At 37.8% G+C, this 17,573-nt stretch overlaps 1 protein-coding gene across 3 annotated transcripts in view; it reads right to left on the reverse strand.

Moving 5' to 3' along the window:
• Positions 1–17,573, reverse strand: part of TDRD7 (tudor domain containing 7) — a 102,501-nt gene that overhangs the window by 46,086 nt on the left and 38,842 nt on the right. For all 3 annotated transcript variants that reach the window (XM_069576124.1, XM_069576123.1, XM_069576125.1), the window contains exons 5-6: positions 9,785–9,858; positions 7,319–7,536 (exon numbers count right to left, since the gene is read on the reverse strand). In XM_069576124.1, coding sequence (XP_069432225.1) covers positions 7,319–7,536; positions 9,785–9,858 — 292 coding nt within the window. The remainder of the gene's footprint in view (positions 1–7,318; positions 7,537–9,784; positions 9,859–17,573) is intronic.

The following is a 17,573-nucleotide window of genomic DNA, read 5'->3' on the forward strand; positions in this document are numbered from 1 at the left end:
AACAGTCTGTAAACTGAGAACTTCCAGATGTTCAAGCTGAGTTTAGAAAAGGCAGGAGAATCAGAGATCAAATTGCCAACATCCTTTGGATCACAGAAAAAGCAAAGGAGTTCCAGAAAAACATCTACTTCTGCTTTATTGACTACGCCAAAGCCTTTGATTGTGTGGATCACAACAAACTGTGGAAAATTCTTAAAGAGACAGGAATACCAGACCAACTTACCTGCCTCCTGAGAAATCTGTATGCAGGTCAGGAAGCAACAGTTAGAACTGGACTTGGAACAACAGGTTGGTTCCAAATAGGGAAAGGAGTACATCAAGGCTGGATATTGTCACCCTGCTTATTATATGTAGAGAACATCATGTGAAATGCCAGGCTGGATGAAGCACAAGCTGGAACCAAGATTACTGGGAGAAATATCAATAACCTCAGATATGCAGATGACACCACCCTTATGGCAGAAAGTGAAGAAATAAAGAGCCTCTTGATGAAAGTGAAAGAGGAGAGTGAAAAAGTTGGCTTAAAACTCAACACTCAGAAAACTAAGATCATGGCATCAAGTCCCACCACTTCATGGCAAATAGATGGAGAAAACATGGAAACAGTGACACACTTTTTTTGCGGTGGGGGTGGCAGGGCTCCAAAATCACTGCAGATGGTGACTGAAGCCTTGAAATCAAAAGGCACTTACTTGCTCCTTGGAAGAAAAGCTGTGACCAAACCAGACAGCACACTAAAAAGCAGGGACACTACTTTGCCAACAAAGGTCCGTCTAGTCAAAGCTATGGTTTTTCCAGTAGTCATGTATGGATGTGAGAGTTGGACTATAAACAAAGCTGAGTGCCGAAGAATTGATGCTTTTGAACTGTGGTGTTGGAGAAGACTCTTGAGAGTCCCTTGGACTGCAAGGAGATCAAACCAGTCAATTCTAAAGCAAATCAGTCCTGAATACTCATTGGAAGGACTGATGCTAAAGCTGAAACTCCAATGTTTTGGCCATCTGATGCGAAGAACTGACTCACTGGAAAAGACCCTGATGCTGGGAAAGATTGAAGGCAGGAGAAGAAGGGGAGGACAGAGGATGAGATGGTTGGATGGTATCACCGACTCAATGGATATGAGTTTGAGCAAGCTCCGGGAGTTGGTGATGGAAAGGGAACCCTGGCGTGCTGCATTCCATGGGGTCGCAAAGAGTCAGACATGACTGAGCGACTGAACTCAACTGATGATAAATCACATTCACCTGGAGACCTGCCTTCCAGCATCCCAAGTATTAGCAATAGCTTGTAATTCAAAAGCAAACCAATTAAAAAATTCAGTGTCAGCAGGGAGTAAAGACCCCTGGGTACCTAGCAATAACTAAAACATCAAAGAGTCCTTGACCAGAAGCCTGCACCTACGATCAGTCAGTTCACAGAAAGAAAGACTGGTTGATGACCTCCTACAGAGCTCAGGCTTTTTGTGTTAAAGCTGAGAAGTTCTGGAAGGGTTGGTCAATTGAGAAAGAGATGAGGAAATGGTCCCCAGTGAAGAAAAAACTGATAGGTTAAGATCTGAAGCCTCTAAGGGCAGTGGGTGGGGCTTATACTTCACACAGTATAATACACGGAGATGAGTTAATACCCAATTTACCATTCCAGACCACCTACATCTGCCACCCTCCCCTGCAGAGGCTCCCACTCTGCCCAGGATAGTTCAGAAAATAATAATTTTTCGTCACTTCTGTTTAAGAAAGTACAGGTGTTTGTGGTATATTCCACAGAGAGTTAATCAAAGGGAAAGGTAAAAGGTTCCTTGCAGACTACCCCATCTGTTCACAGACCATCTACCTAGAGAAACTCTTTTTTCACCACCTAGGGTGAGTCGTTTTATAGACATTATATATTTCAAGGTCAATACTCTTTCACTCTCACCCCTTTCCTACTAAGGACTTCGCACTGATGCTGACTACAATCATTTGTATTTGGATCAATTTCAAGCTGTTTTCCTTTAGCATGGCCTGAGGTTCAGCACTTGTTCACAGGTCTCCCCAGGAAAACTTTATCCTGGTTAAATGTGTGCAGATCTTTGGGGGATAATCTTGGGTGGCAGCTCTGGCTTTCACTGTGTATTCTAAGCCAAGCAGGTACTAGATATGCTTTTCATTAACTCTAGGGGAGAAATTCACTTCATCTAAGAGTGTCATTTTCTTTGTCCACTGCTCCTTATTTTTCAGTTTAAGCTTTGTTCTGTCCTCTTTCGTGTTACCTCTGTTTTCACTGACAGAAGCACCTTTGTAGCATTTTCTGGTAATGCCTCTGCTTTACCAGTGGGTTTTAACCTGCTTTCATTTAAGCTGGGCTGCCCCTGGAAAAAGAACAGCTGTCCTTTCCTACTCCTGCTATGTTTCTATACTGTACTGGCAGCTGCTCTTTTATAATAAAGTTTGTCACTTAATTCTAACAACTCTAAGAGATGGAAGAACAGTCATACTTTAGAGCAGACTGAGGCCCTGATCTGTACACTGAAAGTAATACCACTAAGTAATGGTCAAGGCAAAAACCAACTCCAAAGACCAAACTCTATTGTACTATTGGGCCTATGGGTAGTTTTCTGTTTCAACTTCTGGAACAGCAACATCACATTACTCCCCAAGTGTCCTATTCTGATTTCACTGCAGTGCAATTTTATCTTTCTCCTACTCAGATGGTCACTGAATTTAAATTTTAAAACTGTTCCAATGTCTTCATTGTATGTTTCTTTTCACTGATGAAAAGTCAGAAAAGATACTGGATTCCAATTCGCTATTATGGCTGTACTTTTAAGTCCTGGCTTTACTTCTCAGTGCTGCTTCTGCTGGAATGGCCGTATAGATTGTATCAATACTGTTAAAGCTGAGGATACATCACTGCTGTTTCATTTATGTTCACTTTCTTAGAATTCAAGGTGTTTTTACAGACATATCCAGGCTTTTAAAAAAGAGGCAATTCATGGGCTGACAGGTGCTTTATTTTACATAATTAATTATCATAATTAAAGTTAAGACAAATTCCTGAACATACAAAAGTATATAAGTGGCACAACTGCTATTGCCGCCTTTGATATTATAGAAATTGCAATCCAGAACTTCAGGAATTTTTAAGTCTGCGGTATTAGGAGGACTAAATGACTTAAAGCTCAGTGATTTCTAACAAACAAAAAAATGACATATAAAATATAGACTAACAGTAAAACCTTTTTGTAAAAGCATGAATAATTAGCATCATTAGGTATTTTCCTCATTTTATCATTTTATGTTATTATTCACTAATGTTATGTTCTGTGATTAAGGCTTGATGTGCTTCTAGCTGAACTCAGAATGTTTCCCACTATCTTGAAGCTACCCCCAGTGCTGCTCTGCTAGGCCTTTGAGGAACCAGCAGAGAGTCTTCTCAGCTAAGTGCATCTGTTCCTGTCTGGTTCTAAAGCAGTCCCCACCCACCCCCTAGCTCTCCACATAGCTTCAGGCAAGGCACTGAAGACAGATACTCCATGTCATGCAGGAATGGAGAGGTTTCTCTCGCCACCCATGTTTCAGAAAGTGGAGGATTTCAACAAAATCTCTGGTATTCAACAATCATTGTCACAAGATTTGAAATTCTTGTGTAACAGCTACCTTCTCTGGGAAGCTTTTCTTGACTTGGCTGACTATGCTGCACCCTCCTGTTTACATGTTTCCTTAACACCCTACATTTCTCCTTCATAATAAGTTACCCTTATTTGTTCAGTGCTTATTTTCCCTGTTGGGCAGGGAAAAGTTCCTTAAGTTCCAGAAGGGCAAAGCTCAGGTCTGTCTTGTTTATTGTTATTCTTAGCACCCAGGTCAGTGAGTGGCTCACAGAAGCATTTTATATATATAATACCAGCCAAATACAATAATTAAAGAAAACATTATTAATAAGGCCACCCCTTCAGAACAGCCAGGAGGTGTTGCTATCTTTCTCCTAGGATCCAAAAGCAATTCTTAGATGCTTGGTATCCTTGGCCAATGGTCTGCCATCTTGGGCTCTGAGCCTTTCCAAGACAGCTTCTGCACAAGTTCTTTAGGAACACTATGGAACTGGGTCATCATTGTTAATATGGCTTTATATTCTCTTTAGCTTTTAAAACTGTCAGTACACATTTTGCTGCTAGAGAGATCCAAAAGGTTAAAAACAACAGATTCAAAGCATACTTCTGCCTGTATCAAGATGCCATCTAAAAAACTTGTAAAGTGACTCGTAGCACAGAGCTGATCAAACCTTCATCAAGGTAAAATTTCAGAGCTGTTATTTGGTCCCTTGAGCTGATGCGACCCATTCTACACTCAAATGGAACTCCTGAAAGTGATTATCTCTGGGTGCTAGGATGATGGATGATTTTTATTTTTTTTATAACTTTATTTTTCAGTACTTTTATATGGAATATTTTATATGACTGGGAGAGAAAGCACTTTAAAAAAAAAGAAAGAAATACAGTGCACTCAGATTTCTTCTTCAGTTACACAACAAGCCACATGGAGATACATATCACTAAGTCTTTTTCACCCTAAAATTTCTGCAGTGCAGTGTGTTCTAACCTGTCTGACCTATCTGCAGTAGAATCAGCCCTCGGCATTCTATCAGTGTTCCTGCTTTCCAGCAAGGTGAAAAGCAAGAAGTCAGAAGAAAGGGAAAATAATCATGGTGTAGCTATTTAAAACTGTCTAAAATTGACCATGGTGTAACATTTTGAAACTGTTTACCAACAGTCTGTTAAAAAAATCAGGCTACTAAAAAGACCATTTTGAAAAATACTGATAGATCTCATTAAAACTGGTAGTTTTGTCATTCTAGACACAATTCACTAATCAATTTCTCACACCTGACAACTGACAGTGATTACATCTAAACAGTCCTATTAAAATTGAGAAAAACAGCATGGAGATAAGAAAGATAACATTTTATTTCTGCTTCACGTTCTACCCTCATTGCCCAGACAGAAATAATCATGCAACAAAGATGCATTTGAGCAACCAAAAAATTAAAAATTATTTTAGCACCTGAAATTTAGTAGGAAACCACCCATTTTAGGTAAAGTTTTAACATCAAAGAGACAGGTATTCTGTCACCTGCAATCCTGGCAAAAGAAATTTTGAGGGTCTGTAGACATATAAAGTAGTAAGGATGAGAATTTCTCTCCCAAAGCCATAAATTTAGCTACACAAATACTAGTTATTATCATGCAGTTTAAAACAAACTAATCAGAAAGGTGAAGAAAGTGTTAGTCGCTCAACAGTGTACTACTCCTTGCAACCCCCATGGACTGTAGCCCACCAGGTTCCTCTGTCCATGGGATTTCCCAGACAAAAACACTGGAGTGGGTTGCCATCCCCTTCTCCAGAGGATCTTCCCAACCCCGGGATCAAACCCCAGGTGTTCTGCATTGCAGGCAGACTCTTTGCTGTCTGAGCCACTAGGGAACTATCAACCAGAAATATACTACATTAAGAATCTGTGAAGTTAATTTAAAGTTCTTTTACTCCAAAGATAACTTCTTTTTGGAAACTTACTAGTGAGTTACATGTGTATCTTCACAATAAGAGGACTTGAAGTTCATTGAAAACATAAGTTCATGAATATCTATGGATTTAAAAAATAAAAGAACCATATGCATTTCAAGAAGAAGCTCCAGGCCCTGAACCTTCAGATCGAGCAGCCTGGTGAAACCTCAAAAGTCTTCTTTAGATTATGGAAACCTGAGAGGTTCCTCAATGCTGCTCAGCCTGCATTCAGTAAGAATATTCTTCCCAGGAAAGAATAAAAATGGAATAAATCAAACAGCGACCTTAGAAATTCCTACTACAAGAACAAGCCCCATATTCAACATAAATCAGGGATAACATTCTTATGATCATTCTTGACTTTATAGGGAGGGAAACAGCCATATTTCCAGTTTGGTATTTCTTGTTTTCTCACTTCACACCGTGTATTCATCAGCGTATTACATTGCCCTAAGGTGGTCTCAGAACCTAAGGCACTGCTTGGTACCTGCAGGTGTAGAGTTAATGATGTAAGAACAAGCAAGATGGATGGATGGATGGATGGATACATAACCCTTGTCTGGAAAGCACAAGGGACCGGAGCAGATGTTAGTGCCCTGGAGGAAGCAGTGGTTATAAAAATACATGCCGTCTTTAGGCCAGATGCCTATAAGAGGGAGTGGCCCATACTGCACCCAGCGTTGGGGACCAAAATACATATTAAGTTAAAGAAATGAAAGCCCTGTGTCAAATAATAATTGTCATGCATATTTAATTCTATAAGCTTAGAAGCACCAAGTAAAGCTAATGCTACTATTTAGAAGTTATTTTGTTGAATATAGTCTATGTAAATAGCATTAAGAAATATCGAGGGACTTCTTTGGTGGTCCAGTGTTTGGGAATTTGCCTGTCAATACAGGGGAAAATGGGTTTGATCCCTGCCCTGGGAAGATTCCACTGCTGTGGGGTAAGCACATGTACCACAACTACTGAGCCCAGGCGCCTAGAGCCCGTGCTCCCAACAAGAGAAGCCATAGCAATGAGAAGCCTGTGCACTGCAACTAGAGAGTAGACCCCAATCGCCACAGCTAGAGAAAAGCCTGCGGACAGCATCGAAGACCCAGTGCAGCCAAAAGTAACTATTAAAAAAGAAATATCTAAAGATTAGTTATTTACCTTTAGGAAGCTAGTTTTCTCTCTCTGGCTGAACTAAGATTTCTGATAAACTACTCTGATCCATCATTTTATTATAACAGACTTTCAAGCAGGAACAGGCATGAAAATTGATGTTAGCTCACTTTTCAAATTTTTTCTTCAATGGAGTTTTTAAAAATTTTAAATCTGAATTCTGTATTAATTTTTTAAAGGTATTCTATAAATAATTAGTCAAAATAACTAAAATCTGTTCAGCTGACTGTCTTTAAAAATGCTCAGGAACAAGCATATAAAATTTGAAGCCAACAAAAAAATGTTCTATTACCAGTTAAGTTCAAATTATTAAAATGACAAAGCCATCAGTATCTACTGGTAACAGTTCAATACTAAATGGTGTATATATATATATATATGATCATATATTAAATACACAGCAATTACAACACACACAGCTCTCAGCCTAGACATATTTCTCCTATAAATAAGAACTCATATGTGTTAATCTTAGTGATAAAAGATAAATGAAGCAATATTATGTACAGTGCTTCGTGCTCCCCAAATAAAAGATGATATGACTAGTAACTCAAAATCTGAAAGTGGGGCAGGGAGGAGGCATCAAGAGGGAAGAATAAGAAGAAACGTACCGTGCAAATATGAGGCCAGTGTTCAAATTGTTGTAAAATTCCTTGATTTAGTTCTTCTTTATATAATTCTTTGTAAAAATGTGGAAGCTTAGATATCCAAATGCCATTGCTATGCTTGTTTAGTATTTCCTTTATGCGGTTTTGAACCTCATCCATTTTATAAGTGTAAGAGGCAGGAGGCGTGACATTTGGTTTTTCAACAGCCTGATTTAAGTTATCTTTAAATTAAAAAAATGATAGAATTAACCAGAATGCTTAACATTTCAGATTATCCCTATTATCTAGTATTTGTGTCTTTAGGCTTTGTTGTACTTCAGGCTTGTGGGGGTTATAGGACTTCAAAGGGAACAGGATTAGGAGAGCAGGACCATAACAACTTCATTCTAAGTTTTAATCCTGAAATAATAAGGAAGGTCAACGGCCACTCAGAGAGGGAACCTAGCCCCTTTATGTTGCAAGGATATGTCACAGTTTAATTTAAACATCAGGATGATGTTTGCTTCATAAAGAATAATGAAATTATTTAACCAATTATTTTCTAATTGCAACCAAGAAAGGTTAAATTTTAGACAATAATAGTATATATGTAATGCTAAATTTAAAGCTATATTTTACAAAGCATAAGGATAATGCCTTAATAGTAAGATCAAAGAAACACTTTATAAAAAATAAGCAACTCTCCAGGTTTTAAGACATGATCAATTTGCCCTTTGTTAGTAAGAAAAAATAATTTAGCACTAAGCAAAAGTTCAAAGTTTATGAACATAAATAAAAGATCTGGTGTCCACAGATAACTATTAATGATTTATTTTTATTTCCCCAAAATAAGTCATTTATTTTTCATAAGTGAATATTACAGAGCTTTGGCTAGCTCTCTTACATTTATTTTTTATTTAAAACTTAGAATACCTGAGTTAATATCTTAATTGAAGTGTCCACAATAGCTGACATTTCTGGAAGAACTATGAAATTCATTCCAAACCTTTTTAAAATTTTATTGGGATACAGACCAGAGTACATAAAAATTACCATCTATAAACAAAATATGTTCATATTTTAATCATACAGTATTTCTGCTGGGATTCAACAATTTTTACTTTATCTTATTTTAAAAATTGGCTTGTAGAGACACTTAGGCTGGTTTGGGGATGCTGGTCTCTGAGGATGCTAGGAAACAAGGGAGAGCCATCCCTTGAGGATGGCTGGATGCTGACTCTGCCTTACCCACCAGAGGGCATGAGAACTGCCCTTTGCTGAGACTGAGCTTGGCTCAGCCAATAGGAGGGGCCAGGGTTTCCACATCTGTTTCCTATTAAAGGCACAGTTAATTTATAAAGTTCTTCCCAAATAATGTATATAAAAGAACCAGGAAGAAGGAAAAGATGAGTTTCTTGGAACTGGCCAGTCCCTCCCTTAAAGACAGAATCATCAGTTGGCATGTAGTTGGAGTCTGCAAATGCACCTGCTCCATGGGGCTACTTATTTAAGTTTCTGTGCCTTTTGTTCAACAAATCAAGGAAGTAATCTAGGCTGCTAGCAATTAGAAGAGGTTATGTGTAAGAGGTTATTCACCAGGCCCCTGGGTGAACTGTAATCCTTCTGAAACAAGTCCTCTTGGTTCTGCAGAAAAAGCTTATTCTATTTAAAGGATTTACAACCTCTAAAGGGTATGTGGCTTTACTGAGTGGTCATTTTTCAGAAAATGCATATGTAAATATAATTGATAGAGACAAAAATCAACTGTTCCATCAATTTTCATGAGAAATACTCGAGATATATTCCTATGGAAAAAATTATTTCAACTCAGTAAGAATCACATGTAAAGCAGCAAATCATTTAAAACTACATAAATTTCATGCAGTATAAGTACTAATTCTGAAAACCATGTATTCCTCCAGTGGGTCTAAGAGCAAGGGATTTATACTTCGGCTGGAGAAGACAAGTGTATGCACTTCTGATCTTCAGATTCTTCAACTTTATTATGTCTTCTATTGTCCTTTTGGATTGTACATATTTATATTCATATGTAGATGCTTACAGTCATTGCACACAGTTTAGGAGCCCAGTTTTCACATAGTGTTAAGTATGTGAAAGTATTTTATGAGTATCTGAAACTATTTTTTGAGTTGACGTCCCCTATTTATGTGCTTTAAATCTTACTCTCTAACGAGTGAAAATGACAAGGGACACAAGGATCTCTGTAGGTAACAAGCGGAAGTGACAGAACAGGTCTGGTATGAGGAAAGCCTCAAGTCAGAATAACAATGACACCCTTAGAGGTATTAGTTTGTCTTTAGATCACTACAATTCACAACTTAAAGAAATCAGAAAAGAGAGGTGGAGAGACATATTACAAGTGGGAGAAGGTGAGAACAAATGTCAAAAGCCACCACTAGACACTCTTCTTAGGGTTCTGAGGCTCCAGAAGCCATAATGTATCACAAAAATAATGTTTAGAAAACATACCACTCATTTCCTTAGTACAGGTTCTTGAGAGATGCATCTGAAAACGTGGTGGAAGGGATGCCTTTGGGCTAAACCTAAGGTATAAAACAAAGGTAAATTAAAATTCAATTGGCAAAGTCAGTACCAAGTTTCAAACACTATACTTTTCATTTAAAGTTTCTGTGGCATTGAGCAGCAAAATAAGTCACTAAAGTATTTCAAAAGGGGAAAATTAAAATGATACCTTGTATCAGCTTTCATATTCACTGAAGGAAAGTATATTAAAGGCTGAATTTAAACTAGTAATTTAAAAGGACTTGGAAGTCACATTTCCCCAATGGCTCAGTGGGTAAAGAATCCACCTGCAATGCAGGAGATGCAGGAGACACGGGTTCAATCCCTGGGTCCAGAAGATAACCTGGAGAAGGAAATGACAACCTACTGCTGTATTCTTGCCTGGAAAATTGCATAGACAGAGGAGCCTGGTGGGCTACAGTTCATGGGGTTACAAGGAGTCAGACACAACTGAGCACACAAATGCATTAAGAAACTAGCAATACAAAATAAAGAAAACTATGCAAAGGATAAACAGTTGAACATAAAGAATGTTTTTGAATGTAACTAAAAAATCAAAGACTTGCATTACCAGATACTGAAATGTGTTATACAGGTACAACATAGTTGGACAAGATAAGTAAGATAGTAGAGAGCTTATAAATACTCAACTTACATTATATTAATATCTCAGCACAAGATAAAAGTGGCATTTCAAACCAGAGGGGGGATGCTCAATTCACGACTTAGGAAAGAAAGGTAGATTTCCCACCTCATACCCTTACCAAAATAATTTTTGTGTGAATTGTATTGGAAATAAGTAGAAAATTTTGCTAAAAGTAAGGACAAAGAAATACCACCCCCTACCCACAAACAGAAATAATTTGTGTTCATGTCTGCCTGTCTCACTGGATTCCAAATGTCTATTACTTGTGTTTCTAGTGCCTAGGGCACTAATTATTTGTGTTTCTAGGTTCTAATTACTTGTGCTTCTAGTGCCTAAGGCAGTGCTTGGTACATGCAAGAAGGAGTGAATGCTGTAAGAAGGAACAGGATGATTGAATGAATAAAAGAATTCCCAGCAGTGGGTATGGGTAAGAGGTGATTGTGACACAGTATACCTATTTCACAATTTTTCAACAGTATGGAATATTCTAAAAATTAGATCAATTCTCTGAAATGAAGCACATCAGAGGCGGTCCCAAGATGGTGGAGGAACAGGACAGGGAGACCACTTTCTCCCCCACAAATTCATCTGAATGTTGAGCAACTTCCACAAAACAACTTCTGAACACTGGCAGAGGACACCAGGCACCCAAAAAGGCAGCCCAATCTCTTTAAAGCAGATAGGACAAAATATGGAGAAGGCAATGGCACCCCACTCCAGTACTCTTGCCTGGAAAATCCCATGGATAGAGGAGCCTGGTGGGCTGCAGTCCATGGGGTCGCTAAGAGTCAGACACGACTGAGCGCCTTCACTTTCACTTTTCACTTTCATGCACTGGAGAAGGAAATGGCAACTTATGCAGAACTGGCAGGGAGACAGCAATCCTTTCCCTTGATTCAGAACCCTAAGAAATGTAAACTGGAATCTTTGCCTGCTTTGAGTCAGCTGTGAGGACTTGAGCAGGAAGCAGGGGGTTATGAGCGAAGAATGAAAGAAAGCACAGCAAGGATATGGTAGGGGCTGCTTTGGTTCAAGCCTTGGTGGGTCTAATGCACAGGAAAGAAAACAGTTAACACAGCAAAAGAAAAATAGTCAAGAAAAACCACAGGGGCACATGAAAAACCAACACAATAAGATAACAGAGGTCCAGCCAGTTCTATAACAGTAAGTATAAAAGACTTATTACTTTGTTTCTTGAAAGACAAATATTTAGGCTGTCCCCTCTCCAAAACGGAGAAGGCAATGGCACCCCACTCCAGTACTCTTGCCTGGAAAATCCTGTGGGTGGAGGAGCCTGGCAGGCTGCAGTCCATGGGGTCACTAAGAGTCGGACATGACTGAGCGACTTCACTTTCACGCATTGAAGAAGGAAATGGCAACCCACTCCAGTGTTCTTGCCTGGAGAATCCCAGGGACAGAGGAGCCTGGTGGGCTTCCATCTATGGGGTCACACAGAGTCAGACACGACTGACGTGACTTAGCAGCAGCAGCAGCAGCTCCCCAAAAAAGCCACATTTAAACATACGCCATTTATTAAAGACACACTATTATCCCACTAATATTTAAGGACCTAGTATTACGTGCCAGGCACTGTGTCAGAGCGTAATGATCAACGATGCACAAGAGAAAGATAACATTAGTCTCATGGACTACACATATAGTTGAGAAAACTGACTATGGCAAGCAGCTAGTAAATGGCCTCCCAATGCTTCCTGCCTCTGGTACCACAGCCTTGTGTACTGCCCTCCTTTTGAGTAACTTGCTTCTAATCAATAGGATACTTTAAGGTTGAGGGGATTATACATAATTAGATTACGAAGATTCTAATTTCCACTTTGCTAGCATAATCTCTATTTGCTGGCTCTGATGAGGCGAATGGCCACATTAGGGAGGCCTACAAAGCACGAAATTGAAGTTGGTCTTTGGCCAGCCAGATGAAACTAAGGCAAAACTCAAAAGGAATAGACTGTACCAACAACCATGTAAGTGAGCCTGGAACGGGATTCATCTCAGCTGACCCCAGCCACAGCTGACAGTGTGATTGCAGTTGCGCAAGAAACTCTGAACAGGAAACCTAGCTGAGTAGCTCTTTAGATTCCTAGTCCACGGAAGCTATGGGATAATAAGCATGTGCTGTAAACTGCTAAATTTGTGGTCATCTGTTACATAATAGATAATTAATGCATTGACTGAATATATATATAAGAACAAAGTCTACTAAGTGCTGTAATAGGGGCAGCAGGTGTAATAAAAGCACATGACAAAAGCAACAAGCCAAATTAGGAGGTACAGAGAGGAGCAGGTAAAAAGTAAAGGTGATGAACATTTATTACAAATTTATAATAACCTGAGTAGTTTGGCACTGTGAAAGAAGAGACAGGTATAGTCAATGATTCTGAATGGAAAGCCCAGAAATTGAATCATATACTTATAACAATTTAGTATTGGTACAGACAGAATTTCAAACCATCAGGAAAAGAAAGTATTATGTCATAATTGATATTAGGACATCATAACAGGAAAGATTCCTACTCTCACACGATTTCAATGTACAGGCTCAGTTGTGTCTAGTTCTTTGTAACCCCATGACTGTAGCCCCCTAGGCTCCTCTGTCCATGGGATTTTCCAGGCAAGAATACTGGAATAAGTGGCCATTTCCTCTTCCAGGGGATCGTCTCAACCCAGGGATCGAACCAGCGTCTCCTGCATTACAGGTGGATTCTTGACCCACTGAGTCATCTCTCACACTATACAACAAAATAAATTCTAGGTGAATTAAAGGTTTAAATGCAAAAAATAAAACCATCAAAATTCTAAAAGTAAACAGAAGGCATACTACATAAATTGGGGGTAGAAATGCTTTTCTAAGCATTAACACCTAAAGGCAAAAGTCATAAAGGAAGAGATTAATAGATGTAACTAGAAAAATTTAAAGTTTTTGTATACCCAAAATATATAATTAAATAAACAAGGGAGGGGCTTTCCTGATGGCTCTCAGTAGTAAAGAGTTCGCCTGCCAGTGCAGAAGACACAGGTTCAATCCCTGATCCGGGAAGATCCCACACGCTGTGGAGCAAATAAGTTCGTGTGCCAAAACTACTGAGCCTGTGTTCTAGAGCCTGGGAGCTGCAACCACTGAGCCTACAGGCCATAATTACTGAACTCACACGCCACAACTACTGAGGCTTGAGTGCCCTAGAGCCTGTGTTCCTCAGCAAGAGAAGCCACTGCAATGAGAAACCTGTGCACTGAAACGAGAGCAGCTCCACTCGTGAAACTAGAAAGAAGCCTGCACAGCAATGCAGACCCAGCACAGCCTTAATAAATAAATAGATAAAATTAAAGAAATAAACTGAGGAAACATTGCCAACATATTACAGGAGGAGAAGGTCAACATCGTAACTTATAAATCACTTTTACAAATTAGAAAGAAAAAACAACAAATGACGAAACATGTAAGTTATAAAAGATCCCTAAATGGGCTAATAAACATATAAAAACATAACTTCCTTAAGAATCAAAATCAAAACCATAGAAATTAAAACATAGGTACTTTTTTTTTCACCTTTTAGAACACCAAATAGAAAACTGATGCCCAGTGCTGGCAAGTGCACAAGTAAACTATCATTCCCATCTGTTTCTGGAAAACTCTATCTGGTATTATTGTTTAGAGTACAAATTAATACAGCATTAGTGTGTATACCCTCTTACCCAGAGAGTCTATTTCTACTAATTTATTCTAAATAACTAGTTGTAAATACAGGCATGGATTATTCTACATATATGTTCATTGTAGAATTGCTTGTAATACTGAAAATCATTTATATTTAACAATAAAGGACTAGACTATGGACTAGCCTGACACTAAAAATGATACTGTAGATCTGTATTTAAGAACAGAAAATGTTAATATACTGTCTTTTAAAACAGGTTAAAAAACAGTAATATACATCTTGACCCAGTCTGTATTTTTAAAACTTATATAAATAATATAGAAAGATATTCTTTAATGTCTACATTTATGTTTAGATTAGAGGTGATTTTTTTCCTTTACTTGCTTATACTTTGCAAAATTTCCATACGATACACATTAATACTTCTGTAGTCACAACAAAACAATAAATGTATTTTAGAAAATGTTTCCTATAATTATTTAGTATATGACTTTTTAAAACCTACAAGATCTGAGAAACATACATTCATTTACTTTAGCTTAATACTTGCAAAATACCTTTTCAAAATACCTTCCCTCTTACATTGCCACATCCTTCCCCTTTCTCCAACCCTTGATCTTGGCAATCACTTCTCTGTTTTCTATCTCTAAAACTTTGTCATTTCAAGGATGTTATATAGAGTCATACAGTATGTAACTTTTTGAGATTGCTTTCAACTCAGCACAATTCCCTTGAGATCCACTGATGTTGCCTATGTCCATAGTTCATCCCTTTATAATGTTGAGAGGTATATTCTGTAGTGCAGATGTATTCAGTTTGTTGAATCTTTCAACTTCTCAAGGACACCTGGGTTGTTTCTAGTTTGGGTCTATTGTGAATAAAGTTACTATGGACACATGTGTACAGGTTTTTGTGTAAACCGAAGTTTTCATATCTCTGGGGTAAATGTCTAGGAGTGGAATTTCTGTTTAGCTTTTTTTTTTTTTTTAAGGAAACTATCTTCCAACTTATCCTCTATCTAACTTCTAACTTATCCTCAACTATCCTCTAACATGTCTGTCTGTACAATTTAATATTCCCCAAAACAATGCTATGAGTGATCCATTTTCTCTGTATGCTTGCCAGATTCAGTGTTATATTTTTAAATTGAAGTATATTTGATTTGTAACTGTATTACTTTCAGGTATACAGAATGGTGATTTGATATTTTTGCAGATAATACTCCATTGTAAGTTATTACAAGATAATGGCTAATAAGATAATTCCCTGCGCTATACAATGTTTTTCTAGGACTTTTATAGTTTCAGGTCTTACATTTAGGTCTTTAAACCATTTTTTAGTTTACTTTTGTATACAGTGTGAGAGAATGCTCTAATATCTTATTTTACATGTAGTCATCCAGTTTTCCCAGCAACAACTTGTTAAAGAGACAGTCTTTTCTCCATTGTATATAGTTGCCTCCTTTGTCATAGGTTAATTGATCATAGGTGTCTGGGTTTATTTCTGGCCTCTTTGTTCTGTAACATTGATCTGTGTCTGTTTTTGTGTCAGTAGCATGCTGCTTTCATTACTGTAGCTGTGTAGAATTGTCTGAAGTCTAGGAGGGTTACACTCCAGCTTTGCTCTTTTTTTTCTCAAGATTGCTTCTGCAATTCAAAGTCTTTTATGGTTCAATATGAATTTTAAGATTATTTGTTCTAGTTCTGTGAAAAATGTTCTGGGTATTTTGATAAGGATTGCTTTAAATCTGTAGATTGCTTTGGGCAGTACAGCTAGTTTAACAATATTAATTCTTCAAATCTAAGAGCACTTTGTCCATCGTTGTATCATCTTTGACTTTCATCATCAATGTTTTACAGTTTTCAGAGTATATGTATTTCACCTCCTTAGCTAGGTTTATTCCTATTTTATTTTTTGATGTCATTATAAATGCTATTGCTTTCTTATTCTCTGAAATTCCATTATTAGCATATAGAAATACAACAGATTTCTGTCTATTAATTTTGTACCCTGCAACCTTGCTGAATTTTCATTTATTATTTCTAATAGTTTTGGGGTGGAGACTTTTGGGTTTTTTCTATAAAGTATCATGTTATCTGCAAGAAGTGACAGTTTTACTTCTTCCCTTCAAATTTGGATACCTTCTACTTCTTTTTCTTTTCTGCGGTGGCTAGGACTTCCAATATTATGTTAAACAGAAGTGGAAAGAGCGGGCATTCTTCTCTTGTTCTTGAATTTACTGGGAAGGGTAATCATACCACTGAGTATGATTTTGGCTGTGGATTTGTCATAAACAGTCTTTATTATGCTGAGATAAGTTCCCTCTACACCCACTTTGATGACAGCTTTTAATCCTGAGTAGATATGGAATTTTATCAAATGTTTTTTCTGCATCTATTGTGATGATCATGTGATTCTGAGCCTTCCATTTGTTAATGTGGTGTATCACATTGATTGACCTGCAAATGCTGAACCATCTCTATGACTCTGGAATAAATCCAACTTGATCATGGTATAAGACCCTTTTTATATATAGTCAGATTTGGTTTGCTAATATTTTGTTGTAGATTTTTGCATTTATATTCATCAAAGATATTGGTCTGTGATTTTCTTTCTTTCTGGCATTTCTGTCTGGTTTGGGTATTGAGATAATGGTAGCCCATGGAATGAATGTGGGAATGTCAATTTTTTGGAATAGCTTGAGAAGAACAGATATTAGTTCTTATTCATATGTTTGGTAGGACTCCCCTGTAAAGCCATCTGGTCCTGGACTTTACTTCCAGCTTTTCTATTACAAATTCAATTTCACTTCTAGCAACCAGCCTCTTCAAACTGTCTTTTCTGTTTGTTTCAGTCTTGGCTGTTTATATGTTTCTAGAAATTTGTCCATCTCATCTGGTTTAGTTGCTAAGTGGCATCCAACTTTTGCAACCCCATGGACTGTAGCCTGCCAGGCTCCTCTGTCCATGGGATTCTCCAGGCAAGAATACCAGAGTGGGTTGCCATTTCCTTCTGCAGGGGATCTTCCTAACCCAGGAATTGAACCCAGGTCTCCTGTGTTGCAGGCAGATTCTTTACTACTGAGCTATGAGGGAAGTCCATCTCTTCTAGATTGTCTAAGTCATGGGCACATAACTGTTCATAATATTCTCTATGATTACTTTCTGTCTCTGCAGTATCAGTTGTTATTTCTCCTCTTCAATACTTACTTGGGTCCTCTTTTCTTCTTGGTGAGCCTGGCTAAAAGTTTATCAATTTTTAAATCTTTTTAAAAAACCAGCTCTTGGTCTCATTGATTTTTTCTATTGTTTTTATGATCTCTATTTTATTTCTTCTCTGATCTTTATTATTTCATTTTTCTGCTGACTTTGGACTTTGTTTGCTCTTCTTTTTCTAATTCTTTTAGGCAATAGGT

The sequence above is a fragment of the Ovis canadensis genome, chromosome 2 (genome assembly GCF_042477335.2).
Source record: "Ovis canadensis isolate MfBH-ARS-UI-01 breed Bighorn chromosome 2, ARS-UI_OviCan_v2, whole genome shotgun sequence".
In the NCBI taxonomy this organism is placed as follows: domain Eukaryota; kingdom Metazoa; phylum Chordata; class Mammalia; order Artiodactyla; family Bovidae; genus Ovis; species Ovis canadensis.